The sequence below is a fragment of the Dictyostelium discoideum genome (genome assembly GCF_000004695.1).
Source record: "Dictyostelium discoideum AX4 chromosome 2 chromosome, whole genome shotgun sequence".
Taxonomy (NCBI): domain Eukaryota; phylum Evosea; class Eumycetozoa; order Dictyosteliales; family Dictyosteliaceae; genus Dictyostelium; species Dictyostelium discoideum.
The window spans coordinates 616170-640431 of NC_007088.5; the positions used below are offsets into that span (position 1 = coordinate 616170).

Genomic DNA, 24262 nt, shown 5'->3' on the forward strand with positions numbered 1-24262 from the left:
TAAAAAAAAAAAAAAAAAATAAAATAAAAAATAAAAAAAAAAATATAAATATATAAAACAAGCAATAATTGAACTTTAAGTGATCACACAAAAGATATTTTTTTTTTTTTTTTTTTTTTTTTTTTTTTTTTTTTCATTAAAAAATTGAGAAAATAATGAAAATTATTTAAGAATGTTGGGAATTATTTTAATCACATTCCCATAATAATGTGAGTGTAATCGACCTATATTAATCAAAAAACTATTTTGAATTTAAACTTCAGAAACACAAAAAAAAGCATTATTTTTTTTAAAAACAAACCAAATCCAAATGGATAGTCGCAATCACTTTATTTAGTGCGAGACGTGTCCATACTTCGATTATTAGCAACCGCAAAAAAACAAAATTTGTTGGTTGAGGCATATAGGGTATTCCTCAACCAACTCCCCCATTTTAATTTAAAGAAAAAAAAAAAAAATAAATAAAATAAAATAAAAATTTATAAATTATAAATAAAAGGTTTATTAATTATATTTTTTTGAATATTTTATTTTTTATTTTTAATTTTTATTTTAATTTTATTATTAAGGAAAACATTTTAAAAAATTAATATTACCATTATTGTTATTATTATTATTATTATTAAATTTGAAAATTGTTAAATTTGGTAATGTTTTATATAGATTTATTATAAAACAAATAAAGATTATTAATGTTATTACATAAAATGAGTTTTTATTTATTGGTAAATATTTTTCAAATAAATCAATATTAATTAAAGCTCCAATGATAATTCCATTAAAGTGACCGATAATTGAAGCATTTTTAATCATAAAGCAAGAATATATTAAACATAAAAAAGGATAGTAGGATATTATTGAATTTGTTATTAATTTAATATATATTACTAATAACCCAAAACATACACTAATTTAATAATTTTGGTTATATATATAAATACAAATTAATTAATTATTATTATTATTATTATAATTATTTTTTCAATTTAAAATTATTTATTTACCAAGAATAGCCAATATAATGATTATCTAAATATGATTCAATCATTTTTATTTTATTATTATTTTTATTATTATTTTTTAAATTAATTATTTTTGAAATATAAATTTCAAAAAATAATAATAAATTTGTAAAAATTATTAAAATAATATTACATTTAAAGTAGTAGTAGGAGCCTTTAATAATTTCAATTTTACTTGTATTCCATATTGATATAGAATTTAATATTAAATGAATTATATTTGAATGTGAAAATGTTGAAGAAATTACTCTCCAATATTGTCCTCCAATTATTTCCTTATAATTAAATGATACCTTTTCTGTACTAATATCATAAGCGAAATGATTAAACCATATTAAAACATTTATAATTAAAATTATTGATGTTATTGGACATTGTTTAATTTCAATAAAAAATTCATTATTTAATAAAACTTCATTCATTATTTTAATACAATTTTGATTTAATTTAAATTAAGTTTTTTTTTTTTTTTTTTTTTTTTTTTTTTGTGTTTGTGTGTGTATGTGTTTTTTTATTTTTTATTTAATTTAAATATATATTTAATTTAATTTAATTTATTTATTTATTTATTTATTTATTGTTTTTAATTAATTTAATTTTTTTTTTTTCTTATTATTTTCTTTTTTTTTTTATTTTTATTTTTTTTTATTTTCAAATTTAAATATTCCCATAACAATTAAATGGTGATTAATATTATTTAAAAGCAAATTAATTTATATATAACCTTTAGAATCAAACCCTCATCTCAATGAATAGTCGCCATCACTTTATTTAGTGCAAGACATATTCATACTTCGAAATATTTTCAAAACTAAAAAACTTTGTTGTTGTTTGGTGATGTTGTTGAAAAAGGGAGCTCTTTTTATTTTTACACATCTCAAACTCAACTCCCTTTTAAAATAAAGAAAAAAAACCTGATGCTAAAATAAAATGGAAAATATTAAAATTTGTAAATGAACATCTTTTATATTTTTTTTACATTTTATTTATTTCATATATTTTTTTTTGGGAATTTTACAAAAATGTTCTTTTATTTCATATATATTTTTCTATATAATATTTTAATTATATCAAAGCCCGTTTAGCAAAGTTGGAATTGCGGCAGCCTTCTAAGCTGCAGGTCGTGGGATCGAGACCCACAATGGGTGAATTTTTTTTTAAAACTCGACAATAAAGTCGTAGGTTCGATTCCTTGAAGAATTTACAAAAGATGAAGAAATTCATATTAATAAAATAATCTCATGGTTTATGAATTCTCCCGCAAATTCTGAATCACCAACTCTCAATACCAATTCCATTGAAAATAACACATCAACCATCCATTCACGTGCAAAAATACCTTTGATGTGTTATGATAGATCATTAAAACCATTAAAAGAAGGTGGTTGGGGTATGTGGAATATACAATTACGACAAGTTGCTCAAAAGATTTGGATATACAACAGATTTTTACAAATGCATAGATCTGCAAACAATTCAATATACATGATAAGTTGGATGGATCAAATCATCAACAAATCAATCTCTTCTCCATACCTTATAAAAATCAAAAAAGAATGGGAAAACTATGCAACTCAAATTGGACATCTAAAAGATAAAGTTCAAATCCTACAACCAATATTAACAAAAAACCAACCCTCTCAAACATTAAACACAAATAATATTTCACTACCACCAACACTCAAAGAAATCTACTCGACAATACTAAACAATCACCAATGCAAATCAAAAGACTATATTGGCAAGAAATATTCAGATCTACTTCTTACTTTGCACCAACAATCAATACAACTATTATGGAAATACACATACGACCAACTTTTTGTCAAAATTCAAAAATTAAAAGATCCAAAAGGCCGTGATACAATGCAAAGATTCCATGCTAGATGTCTTCCGATTAATCATCTACACAACAAAGTTTGCCCCATTTGCAACAATGAAATGAATAATGATCCCTATGGTCATTTGTTTTTCAATTGTCAGCACACAATCAACTTCATAAACCACGACAAATTAAAATATTTTATATATAAAAATTGCAATGGAAACAAAAACTGGTCACTAACAAAAAACCAAACAACAAAATTATACACACTCATTTATAAACCACAAACAAACAACAAAGCATTTAAACCAGATCCAACTATCAATATTAATTTTCATTTTGCAGAAAACGCACAATATAAAAAATACAGGTTCAACTGGAATTATATAAACACAAATCTTGATCTAGTCAGAACACATGCATATTGGAACATAATCTCATTAGTTATTCACCAAATATGGATATGGTTATGCAAATCATTATTTGACATCAATATAACTCAATCAATTGATAATTGGAACAACCAAATAAACAACACAACACTAGATTATGATATATTAAAATCAAAATGGCACAAGCTAATAAGATTGGAATATTCAAGAACTTTATCAAACTTTAACCAATACTCAATTAAAAACAACCTCACAAAAACTCAAAAAGAAACCCAATGGTCCGAAACCATCAAAAAATTTAAAAAAGAATGGAGCATAAACACTAATGAACATACTATTTTAAATTCACAAAAACTAAAAAACCTAAAATAAATAAATAAAAATAACATACTAATTGTATACTACAATAGTTTATTTATATCAAAAAAAAAAAAAAAAAAAAATATTTATTCGACAAAATCAAAAAACAACACCCAAATCTAATCTCAATTTTTGTAGTTCTCTTTTGATGCAGAGTTTAAAGACCAAGCATTTGCAACAATTTTAGCAATCAACGAATCCAAAAGAAGAGACGAGACACCAATACAAGAGCTCAACAACTGAACCAACCATTTTTTTAAAAAAAAAAAAAAAAAAAATATAAATTAAAATAATAAAACACATTGTTTTTTTTTTTTTTTATAATCTAATAAACCTACTCTTTCAGTAGAATCATAGTTTTAATTTTTATTATTTATTTTTCTATTTTTGTTAAAAAAAAAAAAAAAAAAATTGTAATAAATGTTATGTTTGTTTTTTTTTTTTTTTTTTTTTTTTTTTTTTTTTATAATCTTTTTTTTTCATTAATTTTCTCTAAATAATTATATACTTGAATAACCATTTCCACCACTTGTTGAACCTGTTGCTTTTGATTTAATGAAGCCAAAACCATCAGAAATTAAACCACCTAAACTTGACCATGAATCCTTATTTGGAATTAAATCTAATCCAGATTTTTCATTCTTAAATTTATTAATTAAAATACCACCAACTAAATAAACTGTAGTAAATGATAATAATCTATATAATATTTTTATTTTTATAATTATTAATTATTTAATTATTTTAAATAATATAAAAAAAAAAAAAAAAACTTACATTATAATAAAAATCCAACCACCAATACCATTTTTATTATTCAAAATAATATCATTATCACTACTATGTTGAAAATGACAACTTTCTAATAAAGTTATATTTGATAAATCTCTTTCACCTATTGGTAAAGGTGATTCAGAGTAAGCAAAACTGAAAGGACTTGAATCCAATGTAACATTATAATAATCACCATTAACATAAAGATAGAAATTTCCTTTAAATAATTCATCCAATTCTTCGATTAATCCATTGATTGTTTGATTCTTTGGTATTGAAATATTTAACATTGCTTCATAGAAACTAATTACTTCAATATTTGTTGAACCATCTTGAACATATTCAATTGATTCTCTAGTATATAATGTTACAATATCTCTAGATGCAATAATTGAATCATTTATATATTTTCCACCTAAATCTAATTAATTATATATAATTATTATATTAATATAAATGGTATATTAATCTTAAAAATTAAAAATTAAAATATACATACTATATAAAGCATTAAAACCAGCCCAAACGAAATCATTACAAACTACACTTTTAACTAAAAGTTCATTAGTATTTCTATTTAAAACATCAAATAGTTGATAGTATGAGAGTGATTCATTATAATTTTGAGCCCAACATAAAAATGTTTCAAAGATTTCATTATTAATTGTCATTATTTCTTTCTCTGAACTCCAATAACCTGTATTATCAATAGAATCACTAAATTGAACTTTACCACTAGTATTCCAAATGATCTCACCATTTTCAATTTTATTTGGTAAAATTGATTCCAATACTCCTGGTACTGCTACAAAATCAACTTGATATGTTTCATTACTATTTCTATTATTATTTATTATTTATTATTATTATTATTAAAAAACAAATTAAAAATTAATACCACATATAAAAATATTTAAAACACACAATAGTGTGTGTGTTATTATTATTTTATTTTTATTTATTTTTTTTTTTTTCAATTTGATTGAACATACAAAGAATAAAAACCTAAACCACTATGAAAAGCATTAACATTTGCTAATAATGTTCCAAATTTTGAAAAAAATAATGGAGCTTCTAAATATAAAACAACAATCTCATCTGTATCTGTAAACCCTCTAACACTTTGTAAAATTGATATTAAAAATAAAATAAATATTATAATTTTATTCATTTTTAAAATAATTGTTTGATGTATTTTATTTTATTTTATTTTTTAATTATTATTGTTTTTATTTATTCTAATTTATTTTATTTTTTTATTTTTATTTTTTATTTTTATTTATTTATTGATTGTTTGGTTGTGTGTGTAAAAAAAAAAAAAAAAAATTATTTATCTTATATATACATGATTATTTAAAAATAAATTATTGTAAATTATTGAAACCGAAAATATCATAAAAAAAAGTGATGTCGAAATAAAAAAAAAAAAAAAAAAAAAAAGTAAAAAAAATAAAATTAAAATTAAATTAAAAAAAAAAAAAAAATATGGATAAAGACAATGTTTTTTCAAATAAAAAATCTTTTTTATCAAAAAAATGAGTTTAAACTTTTCTTTTTCCTTTTTTTTATTAGTCACTTTTTTTTTTTTTTTTAATCACTTTTTTTTTTTTTTTGACTACTTTTTTTTTATTTTTATTTTTATTTTTATAATTTTGTTTAATATATTAATCAAGTGATTTTAAATTACCAAATTCATCAAAACTATAAATTAATAATTGACAAGATTCTAATGGTACCATTAAAGTTAAATTATTATTAATTGTATTATTGCCATTATTATTGTTATTATTATTACTATTACTATCACCACTGACAGAGGTTGAAGGTTTTTGATAAGATTCATCACCACCCCATAAATAGATATCAACGATTTTATTACTATTTGTAAAACCAGATAAATCTCTAATATCAAAGACATGAACAATCTCTAAATTTAACATTTCTCTAATAACAATTTGATAACCACCAGCAGTTAATAAATATCTAATACCATTTTGAGATTTAGTGATTAACATTTTAACAATGATTGGTTGAACATCATTTTGTACACTTTGAATTAAATCACCATTGATTGAATATCTATAAAGTACATTATTATTACTAATTGTTGTATTTGATGATGATAATGAAGATGAAGATGATTCATCATCTCTTGTTGTTGTTGTTGTTGTTGCTGAGGAATTATAATCTGATTGAACAATTGGTAAAATTGAATTTGAATAAATGAAAAATGTTGAAGAATCATTTTCTAATATGATTGAATGAATTGGTAATTTATTTGGATGTTGAATTGATTTAAAGAAAGTACCTTTTTTTAGAGAGTGAACATTTACTTTACCATCTTTACTAGCTGTTAAACAAATGTCATTTGCTTTATTGATTGCAATACAAGTGATACCAAAATTATGACCACGTAAAATATGAATTGGTTTAATTGAATGATGATCGGATTGAGATTGCTCATATTCCCAAACTATGGCAGTACTATCGTCACTACCAGTTACAATCACCTTTTGTTCAATGAGTACACCACCAACACCAAGTCTACCACATTGATACTCGTCATAGACAATACAAGTGATTGGTGATTTATGATTGATTGAGCCAGTAACCAATTTTGAACCTTCACCATGAACGATATGTAAAGTGTAATCACATTTACCACTTGTTAATAATACTCTACTGTTACTTGGAATTTGACAGAATGGTTTACCAATTACAGATCTTAAACCAGATGATAGAGTGATTGGTTGATTTGCATTCGATGGTAATGGTTGTACACTTTGTGATACCAAGTTGGTTGAAGTTTGAGTTGAAATGGTTGAAGTCGATTCTAGATAACGATAATATTGTAAATCATTATTTGCCTCACCAATTAGTAATACCCTATCGCCCAATAGACTATTAGCACTCGAACTATTACCAACGACACCACTAATCAAAGATGAGCCAATGCCACCCGAATAATAATCACTCTTTGTTGGACAATAAACAAAGATGCATAATGGTGAGAAAGGTAAAGATATCAATTGTAAAGGTTTCAATCTTTTGAAAATATCCAATTTATTTGAATAACGTTGTGGTAACGGATCACGTTGTGGATGTGGCTGATTTGGGAATAGCTGAGATGGAGTAACACCGAAATTATTGATTTGTACTCTTGTAGCCTCTCTAAGTATCGGATCATTCATTGCACCAATATCAACACTACCTTCATAAGTTAGATGATAGAATACATTATTTGCCTTTACAGCTTCTTTACCACGTTGTTTATAACCAAATATTAAATCAATCCAATGATGAAGATTCATTGAAACATATTCCGACTCCAATGCCATACGATTTAACATTATGAAATGGTAGGGTGACTGTTGTGCCCAGGGGGGTAGGGACACGTTATCCAATGCTTTACCATTTTGCTTGACACCAAATTCAACCCGATTTCTATTGATTAAAAACTCTGGTAAATAAAAGAACTCTGGTGTCAACTCTTTGACATCTGATGAACTATTTAAACAATTTCTCCAACAATCAATGATTGAATCAAACATACGATCGGCATGATCGAAATGGCCACTTTGTAATTTTATGAAATGACTTGTGAACGGTTCACAACGCATCAAGAAAAACATGACACTACCACTTGAACTATAATGTGTACCATACATAAATGCTGGTATCTCTGCAGGACATTGAGTCCAACGTTCCATAAACAATTCCAATCTAGTTGGATTCAAAGCACCAATTGGTTTACTTAAATCCCTATAAATTGATTGATCATTGATATTCAATGTATTTGAACTATTATCACCAATGATCCAAGGAAAAACCGGATACTGATTAAGATCATTATAAGTTCTACCTGCAATTGTATTCAATGTCATTAGATATTCAAAATTTGATATCTCTCTTCTCTTCCATCTTGCAGTTGGATTTAAATATTTAATTACAACTTGTTGTGGTGTCATTGGTTGATTAGAATTTGAATTGTTGGTGCTATTGTTGGCACCTATAGTACCATCAAAAAAACTAACATTATTTGTATTGATTTTAAATATAATATCATTTGAACCATAAAGATTACCAATTAATTTTAAGATTTGAGCACAAATTGAACCTCTTGGAAAGTTTACTAATAATGATTTTCTATCGATGAAAAAGAATTCTAAAGCAGTTGGTGATAATAAATAACGTCTACATTGTACACCGATAATTTTCTTTATTTCATATTCTCTATCTTTTAAATATTTTGGTGGTATACAATCATCTTCTTGAATTAAATTTGATGTCAATATTAATCTATCTGTAAAAATTTGTAATTTAATTCTAATTACTGACATTGGTTTAATAATTTCACCTTGTGTACTAAATTCTAATTTAATATTTTTATTATTATTATTATTATTATTACTATTATTATTACTATTACCATTATTATTATTACTAGATGGTGATGATGATGATGATGATGTTAATGTTGACTTTTTTGGATTTAATAAATTTAATTGTTCAAATAAATTAAAATTTGAATTAACTCTATCATTATTTAATGTTGATGTTGTTGTTGTTGTTGTTGTTGTTGTAATAATATTTGTACCACCACCACCTGAATTAGTTACTGTTTGAATATTACTAAAACTTGAACTTGGTGATGATGACGATGATAATGATGAAGTTGATGATGTATTTAATAATGTTTGATTAGCTGATAGTGATGTTGATCTTTTAAATTGATGTTGTTGTTGTTGTTGTTGATGTTGTTGTTGTGCTTGCTGTTGTTGGTGTTGATTTTGTGGAGTTTTTTGAGGTTTCATTATTTTTTCATCAACTAAACACCACTCAGATTCATGTTCATCATCTAAAATTATATTATTACCATCATCATCTTTTTCTTCAATTTCAAAACCAACTAAAGTATCATTACCTAAAGAATCTGTTGAAGTTGTATGTTTTGTAACTTTTCTCAAAATTGGATTATTCTTTAACTGTTCAACAACACTACTACTACTACCAGCATTACTAATTGAAGGTGAAGGTGGTAATTGTAATGATTGTTGAGATTGTTGTTGTTGTTGTTGTTGTTGTTGTTGTTGTTGTAATTTTTGTTGTTGTTGTTCTAATCTTAATTGTTGTTGTTGTTCCATTCTTAATTGTTGTTGACGTAATATCTTTTGATTTGATAAAGAAGCTTCAGGATGATCAGTACCATCATAATCTTTTTTCATTAAAATATTAACACGATTTGAATTTGAAATATTATAAAGTCTCCAAATTGTTTTTTCATTATGATTTGGTTCCATTTGAAACCAAGGTGAAGACTCTTGTTGAGTTAATTGTTTAAATTTAGTATTCCATAAATCTATAATGTATTGATTATATTGTTGAATATATTCTTGAAAATCCGATTTCCTTTGAATCTCTTGAAATTCATATTTCTGTGAGGTTGATATTGATTTAGTTAAAAGTTTATTGATTTTATAGGTGATTACATTTTGATGTTTTTGATAATTTGAATTGATTGCTTCCAAAACTTTATTTCTACGTGTCATTGTAAATGCTGATTGTAAATGAGCATTCTCATAGTGATCTTTAATTTCATGTAATTTATCTAATAATGTTATTTTTGGTAAAAGTTTATCATTAAAATATTTTAAAAATTCTGGATGATTAATTAAATCTGTTTTTTCATTCAATGATGAAATACTATGTACAGAGAATGAAGTTTTTTCATTTTCATTATTATTTAAATTTGTATTATTATTATTATTATTATTATTATTATTAATATTATTTCCACTATTATTATTTCCACTATTATTATTATTATTACCACCACCAACAACACTATTAATAATTGGTGATAAAATATTTGAAGGTGGATTAATAAAATTATCAATTAAATCACCATAAGTTTTTAATAATTGTTTTAATAATGAAATTATTATTGATTGAGTATTAATTATAATTTTATCTTCATTATTTGTTTTATGACGACGAATGATTGTAATTAATGAACAGACTATCCACATTACATGTTTAACTTGTTCTTTTTGATCACGTTCTGATGCTAAAATCGTTTGAATACGAATTGAATTCTTTGAGATTATATGATCCATATCCTCACTAATCATTGGTAAACCCCAAACTCTAATACTAAATTGACGTTCTTCATCATCTGCATTCTCATTGGTATGATCGTGTTTACTCTGATGATAAGATTCTCTCTCTCCGTAGAAACATGATTCTGCCTCTTGAAAAATACATAAACATAGTCTATAGATAGTATGAATTGAACTCTTTGCCTTTGCCGAACCACTAGTTACATCGATCGATGGCAAATCAATTGTACCACTATTATTTGCCAATGTCATAATGTAAGGTGAGAATTGCATACTGCCATAGGGTGATTGATAGTTTGAATGATTACTTGAGAATGGATTCAAACTACTACTTGCAGTTGGTTTAACGACATTTGCTTGAATACGAATGGTTTGAATCGATTGACTTATATCGAAAATATCCAATAACTTTGCTACAACTCCAAAATCTTCCCATTGAGATTGAGTATTACGATGTGCTAAAATGTTCATAGTATGAGAGAATACGAAATCTTCAATGATCGATACAAGATTCACATAATTCTTCAAAAGAATTCCACCAGTGGTTGGATCATGATTCGATGATTTCAAACCACGTTCTAAATTTAATAAACATTCATAAAAAATTCTTCTCTCTAATGGTACACCATTTGGTAGAATAGAAAATATCCATGCCTCTGTTTCTTCTATAAATTTCCAACCATCTTTTTTATTAATACAATCAAATAACAATACTTTCATTATACCTGTTAAAATTTCCTTTATACCTGATTGATAGGCTCTAATTGATAATTGTTCCTTTGTTTGACTTCTATGATCTGATATTATATTTTGTTGTTGTTGTTGATATGATGATGATGATAATGGTGGTGGTGGTGGTGGTGATGGTGACATTGATTTAGTTGAAGTTAATAAAGGTGAAATAGGTGGTGACCATGGTGGTGATGAAGTATTTGATCTAGGTTGTGGCCATAATGATAATAACCAATGTTGCCAATTTTCACTATCCAATATACCAGCCCTCATTTGTGGTAAATGTTTAATACACAATAAAATTTCATTCAATATCTTTTGTTGTAATGCAAGTGGTGCTCTAATTGCTAATCTACAAATTGTTTCCAATGCTGCTATATTAATTATTCTTTTTTCTTTTGAATCTTTATCTTTATTATTACTATCTATTTTATCTTTATTATTATTACTATTATTATTATTATTATTATTATTATTATTACTACCACCCATTATATTAACACTTGAAATCGAATCAGCTAATAAAGTTTCACTACCTAATAATTCTAATAATGGTGAATTTGGAGTATCAGCAATTGATGGTGTAATTTCATCAACAACAATCTCTGATAAACCACGATACATTAATTCAGTCATTTCAAATTCCATCAATTGATCAGTGATAAAGTATAAAACATCTGTTAAAGTATTCTTTAATTTCAATGACCTTCTAACATTACCAGATGATGCCATTGATAATCCTTCTGAACCACCCATATATTTACCAATGATTTTTATAACTAATACTTGAACTTGTTCATTATTATGTTTTAATAATCCTAATAATGATTTTATATCACCTGATGATTCAAAACTATTTAAAAATCCTTTAATTGTATCATAATTTTGAAATTTTTCATCACCACCAATATTAATATTATTATTATTACTATTACTATTATTATTATTATTGTTATTATTACTATTATTATTGTTATTTACAGGTAAAAATAAATTTGATAATAAAATCATTAAAGATTCTTTTATTACTGTTGAATTACATTCAGAATCTTGTATAAATTTTATTATTTCTTGAATTTCTGGTACTTCTTTTTCATTTAATATTGGTTTAATTATAATTTTTATAATGTCAAATATATATGATATAATTTCTTTTAAATCTTGATTAGATAAATGACAATTTAATCTACAATTGCCAACATTATTTGTATTATTATTATTATTATTATTATTATTATTTGCACCACTTGATTCTCCAATATTATTATTATTATTATTATTATTTGTTGATATTATTGTATTTTCATTAATATGATAAAAATATTTTATACAATCTAATAAATAACGAACTTTAATATTCTCTCTAAAATATTGAGGATTTTGTGAAACTTTAAAAATTATTAAATTAAATAATTGAATTTGATATTCTTTTTTAATATGAACCCAAATATTAAAATTAAAAATAATTTCTTTATAAATATTTAATTTTAGTAATGCTATAAATAATAATTTTTTTAAAAAAAAATAAAATATACATATTAGTTTTAAATATTTTTTTTTTTAAAATAAAAAATTAAAAATTTTATAAAAAAAAAAAACATACGATTTTTATCAACTAAAGAGAAATCAGTTAATTGATCTAAAGCATCAAATATAAGATCAAATTCTTCCCTTTCTAAAGTTTTAAAATTATATGGATGTGATGGATTACTATCAGAATTTGAAAAAATATTTGATATTAAGTAACCCAATAATGATAATCCATTTGAACCTATCAATTCCTTTTGATTATATTTATCGTTTATTAATAAATGAGTAATAAATCTTAAAATACTTGAAATTCTTGGATAATTAATTAATTTCGATAATTGATTAATATCTTCTTGTGATCCATTAAAAACTACAATATTATCTGTTGATTGTGATGATGTTAATTTTATATTATTATTTGTATTTATTGTTTCTTCTTCATTTAATTGTAATTGTTGTTGTTGTGGTTGTTGTATATTATTATTATTATTATTATTATTATTATTATTATTATTTGGATCAATTGATAAAATTGATGATGATGAAGATGATGAAGATGATAATAAATTTGGTGATAAAGTTATTGGTGTAATGAATTTAAATTGATCTTCAATCGCTTGTAATAATGGAAATATAATTTGTGGACCACCAATTAAATAGATTGAATCTTTGATTGAAAATGTTGAAAATATTTTCAAATCACCAATTGAGAAAGCATTGATAGAGTTATCCAATTCTCTATTACCTAAACCATGACAAACACCACCATAGAATGATTTTGGTGAGAATGTAAATTGAACATTTTTTTGTTTCTTTAAAATATAATTTGAACCTTTTCTAAATAAATCTTGAACATCTGAATTATCATAAAAAGTTGACAACATTGAGAATGAACCCATTTGACATTTTAAACAACATTCAGATTGATTATTACCACCTGATGATGATGACGACAATGAAAAAGGTGAAGAAGGTGATGATATATATGTAAAACCGCTATTATTTGATGGAACACTACCAGATGGTACTGTACCAATTGAACAAATATTTAAATTCTTTGAAGTTGAAGGATACTTAATTTGTTGAGTATGTACTAATTTACCATCTAAATAAATATTTAATGTAGTATTACCAGGATATAATCCCCACTTTTTTGGTGATTGTGTTACTAAAAGATGACACCACTTATTTGTTGGAAAATCACTATTACTACTACTATTATTATTATTATTATTATTATTATTATTATTATTATTATTATTATTATTATTATTATTATTATTATTATTATTATTATTATTATTATTATTATTATTATTATTATTATTATTTAAATTTACAATTGCTTTAACTTTTTCATTTATTCTAATTACAAATTTCGAATTTTCAAAATAACCTTCAATACCTGCACTACCACCATCATTTAAAAAACTAAATAATCTTGGTTCATATGATCTAATGAATTCACTCTCATGTTGAAATGATTCTATATTTATCCATGTTGATATTGTATAACCAGATGTTGATATCTTTCCAATTGGATCAACTATTAAACCTGAATTAATTCCATTCATATAAAATACTGAACTTGGTGCTTTCCTAAATGTCATTACATCTAATGATTTCATTAAATTTGGTAATCCCTTTTTAGAAAAAAAAATATAAAAAAAAGGTATTGTTAATATATGTATATGTATATATTGATTATTAATGTATTTAAATACATACGTTTTGTAAAAAATAATGATTTGGTTTAAAATTTGTTAATAAATAATTTCTATCAAATAATTTTAATAACTTTCTTAATTGTTTAACTGTAATATGTTCAGTACCTAATATTTCAATTAGTTGTAATGTCTTTAATGATATTTGTTCATTATCAATACTTGGTAACATTTGAATTAATTCATCTAAAATTACTAAACTTTTATTTGTATATAAAGTTTTAGATTTCCTCTTTTTTGATTTACATTCATTATTATTATTATTATTATTATTATTATTATTATTATTATTATTATTACATTATTATTATTACATATTATTGTTGTTGTTGTTGTGGTGTTGTTGAGATGTTGTTGCTTTAATAATTGTTCAAAAGAATTATCAGAAACAAATAAATTATGAGTATCAAATATTTTAGTTAACATTATTATTATTATTTATTGGTGATGTTGATTGAATTAGATTGATTGTATTATTTGAAGAGTAACTTAGAATTTGAATTAATTGATCCAAGATTTTAATTTTAATAAATGATGATATCTCTTCATCTTTTAATAGTAATATAATCTCATGAATCTTTGTGAAATTTTTAATTATGAATCTATCTTGTTCGGTTGGGTCATAATTCCCATTGAATAAATTATTAATTTGATTTGTTATTCTTAAATTATTACTATTACTAAAACTACTATTATTATCATATCCTAATAATTGTTCAAATAATTGTTTCACTATATATTTCTCATTTTCAAGTTTATTCATAATATCATCACCTCCAATACGTGAACGCTGTTGTTGTTGTTGTTGCTGTTGCTGTTTGAATGGGAATTTTAATGGTGAAGACATTTTCTTTTATTTTAAAATTATTATTATTATTATTATTATTATTATAATTATTATTTTATTTTATTTTATTTTTACATAAAATATATAATATATTAACTAATATAATATAAAATGTATATTATATAAAAATAATTATATGTTTTTTTTTCTTTTATATTTAGTTCGTGGTTGAAGTGAGATAAAAATTAAAAATAAAAATAAAAAAAAAAAAATTAAAATTAAAAAAAAAAAAAAAAAAAAAAAAAATTAAAATTTGAAAAAAAAGCCATGTTTTCTTTAAATTAAAAAAAAAAAAAATCCATTTTTAAAAATAAAATAATTAAAAAACTAAAATCCAATACTAAGACCATTTTATCAGAAGAAATAAATTAATTCAAAAAATATTAATTTAATTTAACAAAAGAAAATTTATTATAATTTTCTTTTTTTTTTTTTTTTTTTTGGACTTATTTTGTGGTGCCTTTTAAAAAATCTCGTTAAAAATAAAATTAAATTTTAACTTTTTTATTTTTTTTTTTCCGAATTATTTTGTAGTGCCTTTTTAAAACCTTTTAAAAAAATAAAAATAATTTTTTGGAAGAATTTTTTTTTTTTTTTTTTTATTTTTACAAATAAAAAAAAAAAAAAAAAATGAAATCATTTTCTTTATTTGTATTACTTTATTTAGTTTGTATTTTTGCTTTTAGCAATGGTAACAATAGTAGTAGTAGTAGTAGTAGTAATGAAGATCATTATATATATGCATTCCAAGTTAATACAGAAATTGGATCAAATCAATATTTTATAGTTATCAATCCATCAGAAAATACAATTATCAAAAATGTTTCAATTAATGTTCCAAATGAATATATTATAAATGGAATTTTAGGAATTAATCAAATTACAAATTCTGTTAGTATTTTCACCTTTTTTTTTTTTTTTTCAAAAAATCTTAGACAAAAAAAAAAAAATTATTTATTAACACATCAATAAAATTAATTTTAGATTCTCTTATATTCAATTAGTGACCTTTACTCAACTGGTGCTATTCTTTCTTTAGATTTAAATGTAAGATTATTATTATTATTATTATTATTATTATTATTATTATTATTATTATTATTATTATTATTATTATTTTTTTTTTTTTTTTTTTTTTTTTTTTTTTTTTTTTTTTTATTGTTAATTAATTAATTTCTATTTTTAGTCAAATGAAATTTCATTATATGGTTCAAATTTATTAAATTATAAAGGTAAATATGCAAATCAACCATATGTTTATTCAGGTGATGTAGTTTATATGGCAATGGAATCAAATGGTGTATCAGGAGTTTTAGGTTTGGCAAAGTATGATTTCACAGAACAAAGTAGTAAATTCTATAATATTGAAACATCAGGTTTCTCAAGTGAAATTTTACCATTGATTGCATATGATAGATCAAATCAGTTAATGTATTACACTTATTCACCACTTTCATCCCCAAGTGAAACCAATTTATTGGTAATTGATCCAGAGTCTCCATCAATTGAAAAACAGTTTTCATCAATTAAAGGTTTAGAAAACTCAATAAAGAATTCAATGTTATTGACATCACCTAATGGTACATTGTTTTTAATCCAATCCAATCAAAATAATAATGGTATGGATATGTGTCCATTTGATCTCAGCAATAATATTTGTAATAATGTTTTCAGTGCTCAAATGGTTAAAGATTTTAATCAAAATATTCAATTCAATCCATTTCAATTAACTTTGGAAAACTCTGCTTTAATAGTTTCAAACTTTTTTAAAACTTATAATAAAAGTTATAATATGTTTACTTAAGTTTCAATCATTTTTTTTGATTCTTTATTCCCAATTGCATCTTTTACCCTTAATAATTATTTTAATTTTTCAAATCCATCAATTCAATATTTTTTTTTTTATCTTTGAATAAATTAATTATTAATTATTGGTAATTAATTAATAAAAAAAAATGTGTTTTAAAAAAATGTTTTTTTTTTTATTTTTTTTTTTTTTTTTATTTTCTTTTTTTTTTTTTTTTTGTGGTTTATAAAAATTTTAATAATAATAATAGTTTAAAAAAAAAAAAAAAACAACTATATATTAACATTTTTTTAAAATTTTTTTTTTTTTTTTTTTTTTTTTTTTCACTTTATTTTGGTGCAAAGATATCTATATTTATGTATAGTTGTTTTTATTTTTTTTTTTTTTATTTATTTATTTTTTTTTTTTTTTTTTTTTTTTTTTTCTTTTAATATTAAAATCCATTCCAATATTGATGTGAATCGTAGTTTAAATGGAAATAATCTAACCTAATTTTAGATTAATAAATTTCCTATTCAAAGAATCTAATCCTTTCAAAATTTAATTTTTTTTTTTTTTTTATTTTTTATTTTTTAATTTTTAATTTTTTTTTTTTTTTTCTCACTCTTTTTTTTTTTTCCTCATTCTTTTTTTTTCTTTTTTTTTTTTTTTTATTAAAATCTAAAATTACTTTTGCTTAAACACTGTTTACCCCTAATCAAGTTATTTTCAAATCCAGATTCGAATTTAAAATAATTATTTAATAATCCGTTTAATAAAAAAAAAGAAAAAAAAAATCAAAAAAAAAAAAAAAAAAAAAAATTAAAAAAAAAAAAAAAAAAAAAAAAAAAAAAAAATCAAAAAAAAAACTTTTTTTTAAAAAAAAAAAAAATCAAAAAAAAATCAAATAAAAATAAAATTGTTAAAACACACAAACACATAAATTTCACTATTTTACACTTTTTTATCATATATTATAATTAATAAACAAAGTAGAATACACATTCTTTTATACCTAAAACAACATACACATATAATTCAATTCGATTCAATACAAAACAAAACAATACAATTCAATTCAATTCAATTCAATTCAATTCAATTCAATACATACGATACGATACGATACAATAGAATACCCTAAATAAATACACACACATATATATAGTCATACATTTTAAAATGTTGAAATTATTTAAGAGGATTGGCAGAAAGAAAGATAGTAAAATAGAAGATTTCTATGAGTTTGGACCTGAAATTGGTAGAGGAGCATTTTCAATAGTTAGACAGGGTACACATAAAGATACAGGTGATCAAGTTGCAATCAAAGCAATATCTAAACAACATGTTAGTGAAGCTGATATGAAACGTTTCACAAGGGAAATTGAAATTATGAAGAAATTAAAACATAAAAATATTATACAACTCATCGAAGTTTTCGATTCAAATGATTATCTTTATTTAGTTTTAGAATTGTATGTTCAAACACATATATAATATATATATTTATATTTATAAAACACATTCAATAACATTATTATTATTATTATTATTATTATTATTATTATTATTATTATTATTATTACATTTATCATAATAATTATAATATTAATATTAATTTTTATTATTATAGAATTAGAGGAGGTGAATTATTTGATAAAATTGTAGAGAAAGGTAATTATTCCGAAAAGGATGCTTGTAATTTAGTTAGACAAATTGTATCAGCAGTTGAATATATGCATCAACATGGTGTTTGTCATCGTGATTTAAAACCAGAGAATCTTTTATGTTCTGGTGATGATGAAAAAGAGGAAATTGTTAGAATCGCTGATTTTGGTCTTAGTAAAATATTTGAAGGTGGTGAAGAACTTAAAACTGCATGTGGTACTCCTGATTATGTTGGTATGTGATAGTAATAATAATTACTTGTTTCTTTTATTTTTTATAATATACTTACTAATGATAATAATAATAATTATTTATGTGTATATGTATATATACTTAGCACCAGAAATTTTAGAATGTAAACCATATGATACATCAGTTGATATGTGGAGTATTGGTGTTATAACATATATATTGTTGTGTGGTTTTGCACCATTCTATGCGGATACTCACCATGAACTATTTCAAAAGATTTTAGATTTAGAATATGATTTCCCTGAACCTGAATGGAATGGTATTACAGATTTAGCAAAAGATTTCATTTCACAATTATTAATTATAAATCCTGAAGAAAGATGGACTGCTTCTCAATGTATTAAACATCCTTGGTTAGCTGTATGTATCTTTATTATTTTTACTTTTTTTTACTTTTTTTTTTAAAAAAATATTTACATTTTTATCATTAACGCACTTTTTTATTTTTTTATTTTTTTTATTTTTTTATTTTTAAAATAGGAAAACCATGGAGATAAAGAATTAAAATCATTGGATTCAGCAATTTCTTCAATGAAAGATTATGTTAGAAATAGAGAAGCATCAACATCTAATATTTTAAAAATGAGAGCATCACAATCAACACCAAATTTACATTCCGCCAATAGTAATACAAATACAAATAGTTTAAGTAGTAGTAATAGTAATAATACAACCAGTAATAGTAATAATAATAATAATAATAATAGTAATAATAGTAATAATAATAATAACAATAGTAATAATAATAATAATATTAATAATAATAATAATAATAATAATAATAATAATAATAATAATAATAATAATAATAATAATATATAGACCAACAAATCACCAAAAAAAAAAGAAAAAAATAGAAAAAAAAAAAAAAAAAACAAAAAACAGAAAAAAAAAAGAAAACAAAAATACCAATAATCAAAGAAATGTATATATATATATTTTTTTTTTTTTTAAAAACTTTTTAAAAAAAAAAAAAAAAAAAAAAAAAAAAAAAAAAAATTATTAATCATGAAAATAAATATAATAATAAAAAAAAATAAAATAAAAGGTAATAATAATATTAATAATCTGTAAAAAGTCCATTTATATTCTTTAAAATAAATAAATAAAATAATTAAAAAAAAAAAAATTAAACAATCTCATTTCTTTATATTTTATTTAATGCGACTTAAATTTTAAACAAAAAAAAAAAAAAAAAAAAAAAATTGTCGTGTATGTTTATGATCAAACAATAAAATAAAATAAAAAAAAAAAAAAAAAAGTCGTTATTGATCTTTAATGAGTTGTGTTGTGGTTTACACGTCGTTTGGATTTTTATTTATTCAAATATTTTTGATTTTTTTCTTTTTTTTTTTTTTTTTTTTTTTTTTTTTTTTTTTTTTTGAAATGTGTCATGTTGCAAATCTGATATTCGAATAAAAAACAATAAAATTTTTATTTTTAAAAAAAATGATTAAAAAAAAAAATAAAAAAATAAAAAAAAAAAAACCATTAAAACTCGCAAAGAAAAAAATAAAATGAAAAAAAATATTTTAAAGAAAAAAAAAAAAAAAAAATTAATAGAAAAAAAAAAAAACTAAAAAAAAAAAAAAAGAATTAATAAAATCTTCAATAATTTCGTATTTTTTTCTGTACAAATCATAATTTATTTTAAAAAATATCTATTATAAAAAACGGCAATAGTTAAAAAAAAAAAAATGAAAAAATTTTGAGAAAAATAGATTTTTACTCTAAAATAAAAATCTAAAACTGTTTTTTTTCATTCATTAAATTACCAAAACATTTATTTTTATTTTTTTTTTCTTTTTTTTTTTTTCCTCTAAATTTTAACTAGATTTTTTTTAATCATTTTTTTTTTTTTTAATCACTTTTTTTTTTATTTAAAATTAACTCTATATACTCTATATAAAAAAAAAAAAAAAAAATAAAAAAAAAAAAAAAAAAATAAATAAAAATAAAAAGATGAGTACTTTAGAACAATATCTTAAAGTTATTGGATTAAAATCTTATAAAGATTTAATGATTGATAATGGTTAGTTTAATAAAATTAAAATTAAAATTAAAATTAAAATTTTACCAAAATAAAATAAATTTATAAATTTTTTTTTTTTTTTTTTTTTTTTCTCCCCAAACCCCAAAAAAAATAAAATTTTTTTGTAGGATATGACGATCCAGAATTAATTTCAGAATTAACAGAAGATGATTTGGTTGCAATTAATGTAAAAAGAGGGCATGCAAAACGTGCATTTTTAAAAGCTAAAGAATTGGCAGGTAAACAAAATGAAAGTTCAGCTAAATCACCAGATGTTTCATCATCAACAACAACAGCATCAACATCATCATCATCATCATCATCAACATCAGCACCAGTTGAAGAAAAGAAAAGAACAACAACAATTAGTATTGGTAAAAAAGGTGAAGATAATGATGATGATGATGAAGAAGAAGAGAAAGCTTCATATAGTGGTCCAATTTTACAAAGTAAAGTATTGAATGAAGGTTTCATTCAAAAGAAAGGTAATGAAGGTTTCTTTGGTTCAAAGATGTTTCAAAAGAGATATTTTAAAATTTATGAAGAAGGAAGATTGGCATATTTTAAGAATCAAAATGATGTTTCACCAATTGGTGTTATCGAGATGAAAGGTGCATTGGCATGCGAAGATATGGAGGGAAAGCCACAAGGATTTAAATTATCCATGAAAACAAGCGCACGTGTTTATTGGTTAGTTGCAATGACCAATGACCAAAAACAAAAGTGGGTATCCGTTATCAAACAGCAAATCACCCCACCAGCCGTACCAAAACCAATAGATCCAAATGAAATCAGACCATACTTACAAAACACTGAAGAACCACCACAATGTGCCTCCACCCGTTTCGATGCATCCAATTCATGGGATGCCATTGAAAAACAAATTATCGAGGGTCAAATTCGTTTACATATTCATAGTAATGGTGATTTATTCGTAGAGGAGACTCGTTCAATTGAAGTTGGTGAGGAGGGTTTAGTTTGGATTGAAGATTTACCAAAATCAATTGACGATCGTACAGTTCATTTCCAATCATTCACAGAGCCAACTGCTTTCGTCTCTGAACAAACCTATCATAATGATGCAAAAACTCCAGAAAGAATGTTATCAAAATTAATTGGTAAAGAAATTCAAGTTTCAGTACCACGTGATGACCATTTCGATGAACCATTATTACTTAAAGGTCAACTCATTTATAATGCAAATGATTCAACCTATGCTCTTCAAGATAAAGAAACCAATACAATTCATTTCCTTAAAACCGATGAAGCCATTAGTTATAATCTATTGGATACCACTACAATCGATCCAATCTTTAGAAATTCATCATTGGAATGGAATATTAATGGTAAAGAACCAAAACATTTATCAAAGATTTCTTACAATTCTAAAGATCTTTTCAAATGGAATGCTACTTATGTTTCTGTACTTAATCCAAGAGAAACTGAAATGGAAATTAGAGGTTGGTTTACCATTGAAAATGAGTCTGGTAAAACTTTTAACAATTCAAATGTAATTCTAGTTAGAGAACCAGAGGAAAAGAAAAAAGATGAAGAAAAGACCGATGAATCCGCCTTACCAATTGGTTTACCAAAATTGGGTGGATTCGGTTTAAAACTTCCAAAGATTGGTGGATTCGGTGGTGATTCAGAAACACCAGTACCAGAGAAGCGTATCTATCGTTATGAAGTCCCTCATAAAACTACACTCAGAGATGGCGAATCTAAACAAATCTGTTTTGTCAGTACTAAATTACCAGTAAAGTCTTTTGATTTCATCACTTTTGCAACACCAAATTATCAAAAGTATGCTATGATCGGTAAAGATCAAGGTGCAAATGCTGCCTCTTCAGTTAATTCATCGGTTACTTTCACTTGGAATTTACCATACTCAATTCCAGCTGGTCAAATGAAATTACAAAGACAATTAAAAGATAAATTTGGTTCCGATATTGTAAATACTTTTGATATCGCTCATTATAACCCAACTGATATCATTTCATTACCACTTCAACCATTGGGTAAAGTTTCTTCAACTCGTACCCAAACTGGTTTTAACTTTGATCTCAATGGTTTATTCATTGTTGAAACCTATGAAATTCGTGTAAACAATGGTCGTGAAGAACCAATTAAAATCACTGTTGAAGAATCTTTATACCGTTCAACTTTCTGGGAAATCACTAGTAGTAGTCATAAATTCACTCCACATCCAACTCATTCTCGTAAAATTCATTGGCAATTATCAATTCCACCACTTGATGGTGAAGTAATTAAATATTCTGTATTTTATAGTGGTTTAAATTTACCAGCAAGTATGACTGCTAAAAAAGATGAAAAAACTAATTAATTTTAATAAATAAATATAAATATAAAAATAAATAAATAAATAATAATAAATAATAAAAATAAAAATAATAATTTAAAATGATTTTAAATAATAATAAAAGTTTTTTTTTTTTTTTTTTTTTTTTTTATTTTATTTTAATTTTAATAGTTTTTTTAAAAATAGGCATTTTGCTCAAACAATTTTAAATTTTTTTAAAGATGGGCATTTTGTTTAGCAGTTCCAACTACAAAATAATTTGGTTTCCATCCTTGAGTATTATTATTATTATGGTTAAATAAATTATTTTGATTATTAATATTTTTATTTATTATAAAATTATTATTTAAATTTTTATTATTTGAACCTAATGAAAGTATAGTTTCTTATAAAAAAGAAAATTATATAATTAGAATAAAAATTTTTTTTTTTTTTTCTAAATTTTAAATAAAAACTTACTAAGAATTGACATTTTAGTTTTTGTAAATAAAATAATTAATTAATTATTATTTATAATAAAATTAAATTTTTCTTTTTTTTTTTTTATTGATTTAATAAAAACAATTGATTTAAATAGAATTAAAATTTACCAAAAAAAAAATAAAAAAATAAAAATATAATAAATAAAAAAATAAAAATTATTAAATTAATTATATTATTAAACATTCATTAAATTATTTTTTGTTACATTTTTTTTTTCCAAAAATAAATTTGAGATTGAGTCTAGATCAATTACAACAATAACGAGTCAAAGTTCATTTAGATTTCATATTTTTTTTAATATTTCACCATTCAAAATAATGTTTTATAAAAATAAACATAAAATTACAAAAAAACAAAAAAAATCACTCACAATTTTTGGGGTTTTTACAATTAAAT

The 24262-nt window shown here is 22.5% G+C and overlaps 9 protein-coding genes and 1 non-coding gene across 10 annotated transcripts; 5 read left to right on the forward strand and 5 right to left on the reverse strand.

The window, feature by feature from the left end:
* Positions 1–564: 564 nt before the first annotated feature.
* On the reverse strand, positions 565–1444 carry DDB_G0271574 (hypothetical protein; the record flags this gene model as incomplete). The annotated part of the gene is made up of 3 exons (XM_640498.1): positions 565–907; positions 1005–1029; positions 1156–1444. 3 exons carry the CDS (start codon positions 1442–1444, stop codon positions 565–567), a joined length of 657 nt encoding a protein of 218 aa, XP_645590.1.
* Positions 1445–1952: 508 nt separating this feature from the next.
* Positions 1953–3611, forward strand: DDB_G0271576 (hypothetical protein; the record flags this gene model as incomplete). Its single annotated transcript, XM_640499.1, has 2 exons — positions 1953–1971; positions 2233–3611. 2 exons carry the CDS (start codon positions 1953–1955, stop codon positions 3609–3611), a joined length of 1398 nt encoding a protein of 465 aa, XP_645591.1.
* tRNA-Arg-UCU-2 lies at positions 2098–2170 on the forward strand. The gene has a single exon. It is a non-coding gene; the product is annotated as a tRNA-Arg (tRNA).
* Positions 3612–4099: 488 nt separating the features above from the next.
* Positions 4100–5544, reverse strand: DDB_G0271546 (hypothetical protein; the record flags this gene model as incomplete). Its single annotated transcript, XM_640500.1, has 4 exons — positions 4100–4298; positions 4377–4794; positions 4873–5213; positions 5366–5544. The coding sequence occupies 4 exons, from the start codon at positions 5542–5544 to the stop codon at positions 4100–4102; spliced, it is 1137 nt and encodes a 378-aa protein (XP_645592.1).
* A 493-nt stretch (positions 5545–6037) lies between these two features.
* On the reverse strand, positions 6038–14650 carry lvsD (BEACH domain-containing protein; the record flags this gene model as incomplete). Its single annotated transcript, XM_640501.1, has 3 exons — positions 6038–12720; positions 12828–14397; positions 14483–14650. 3 exons carry the CDS (start codon positions 14648–14650, stop codon positions 6038–6040), a joined length of 8421 nt encoding a protein of 2806 aa, XP_645593.1.
* A 243-nt stretch (positions 14651–14893) lies between these two features.
* Positions 14894–15325, reverse strand: DDB_G0271644 (hypothetical protein; the record flags this gene model as incomplete). The annotated part of the gene is made up of 1 exon (XM_640502.1): positions 14894–15325. The coding sequence occupies one exon, from the start codon at positions 15323–15325 to the stop codon at positions 14894–14896; it is 432 nt and encodes a 143-aa protein (XP_645594.1).
* Positions 15326–15955: 630 nt separating this feature from the next.
* DDB_G0271548 (hypothetical protein) lies at positions 15956–17129 on the forward strand (the record flags this gene model as incomplete). Its single annotated transcript, XM_640503.1, has 3 exons — positions 15956–16216; positions 16310–16372; positions 16512–17129. 3 exons carry the CDS (start codon positions 15956–15958, stop codon positions 17127–17129), a joined length of 942 nt encoding a protein of 313 aa, XP_645595.1.
* Positions 17130–18293: 1164 nt separating this feature from the next.
* DDB_G0271550 (CAMK1 family protein kinase) lies at positions 18294–19853 on the forward strand (the record flags this gene model as incomplete). The annotated part of the gene is made up of 4 exons (XM_640504.1): positions 18294–18586; positions 18745–19013; positions 19117–19391; positions 19512–19853. 4 exons carry the CDS (start codon positions 18294–18296, stop codon positions 19851–19853), a joined length of 1179 nt encoding a protein of 392 aa, XP_645596.1.
* A 1140-nt stretch (positions 19854–20993) lies between these two features.
* Positions 20994–23407, forward strand: DDB_G0271552 (hypothetical protein; the record flags this gene model as incomplete). Its single annotated transcript, XM_640505.1, has 2 exons — positions 20994–21063; positions 21192–23407. The coding sequence occupies 2 exons, from the start codon at positions 20994–20996 to the stop codon at positions 23405–23407; spliced, it is 2286 nt and encodes a 761-aa protein (XP_645597.1).
* Positions 23408–23598: 191 nt separating this feature from the next.
* Positions 23599–23855, reverse strand: DDB_G0271554 (hypothetical protein; the record flags this gene model as incomplete). Its single annotated transcript, XM_640506.1, has 2 exons — positions 23599–23768; positions 23843–23855. The coding sequence occupies 2 exons, from the start codon at positions 23853–23855 to the stop codon at positions 23599–23601; spliced, it is 183 nt and encodes a 60-aa protein (XP_645598.1).
* Positions 23856–24262: the final 407 nt, after the last annotated feature.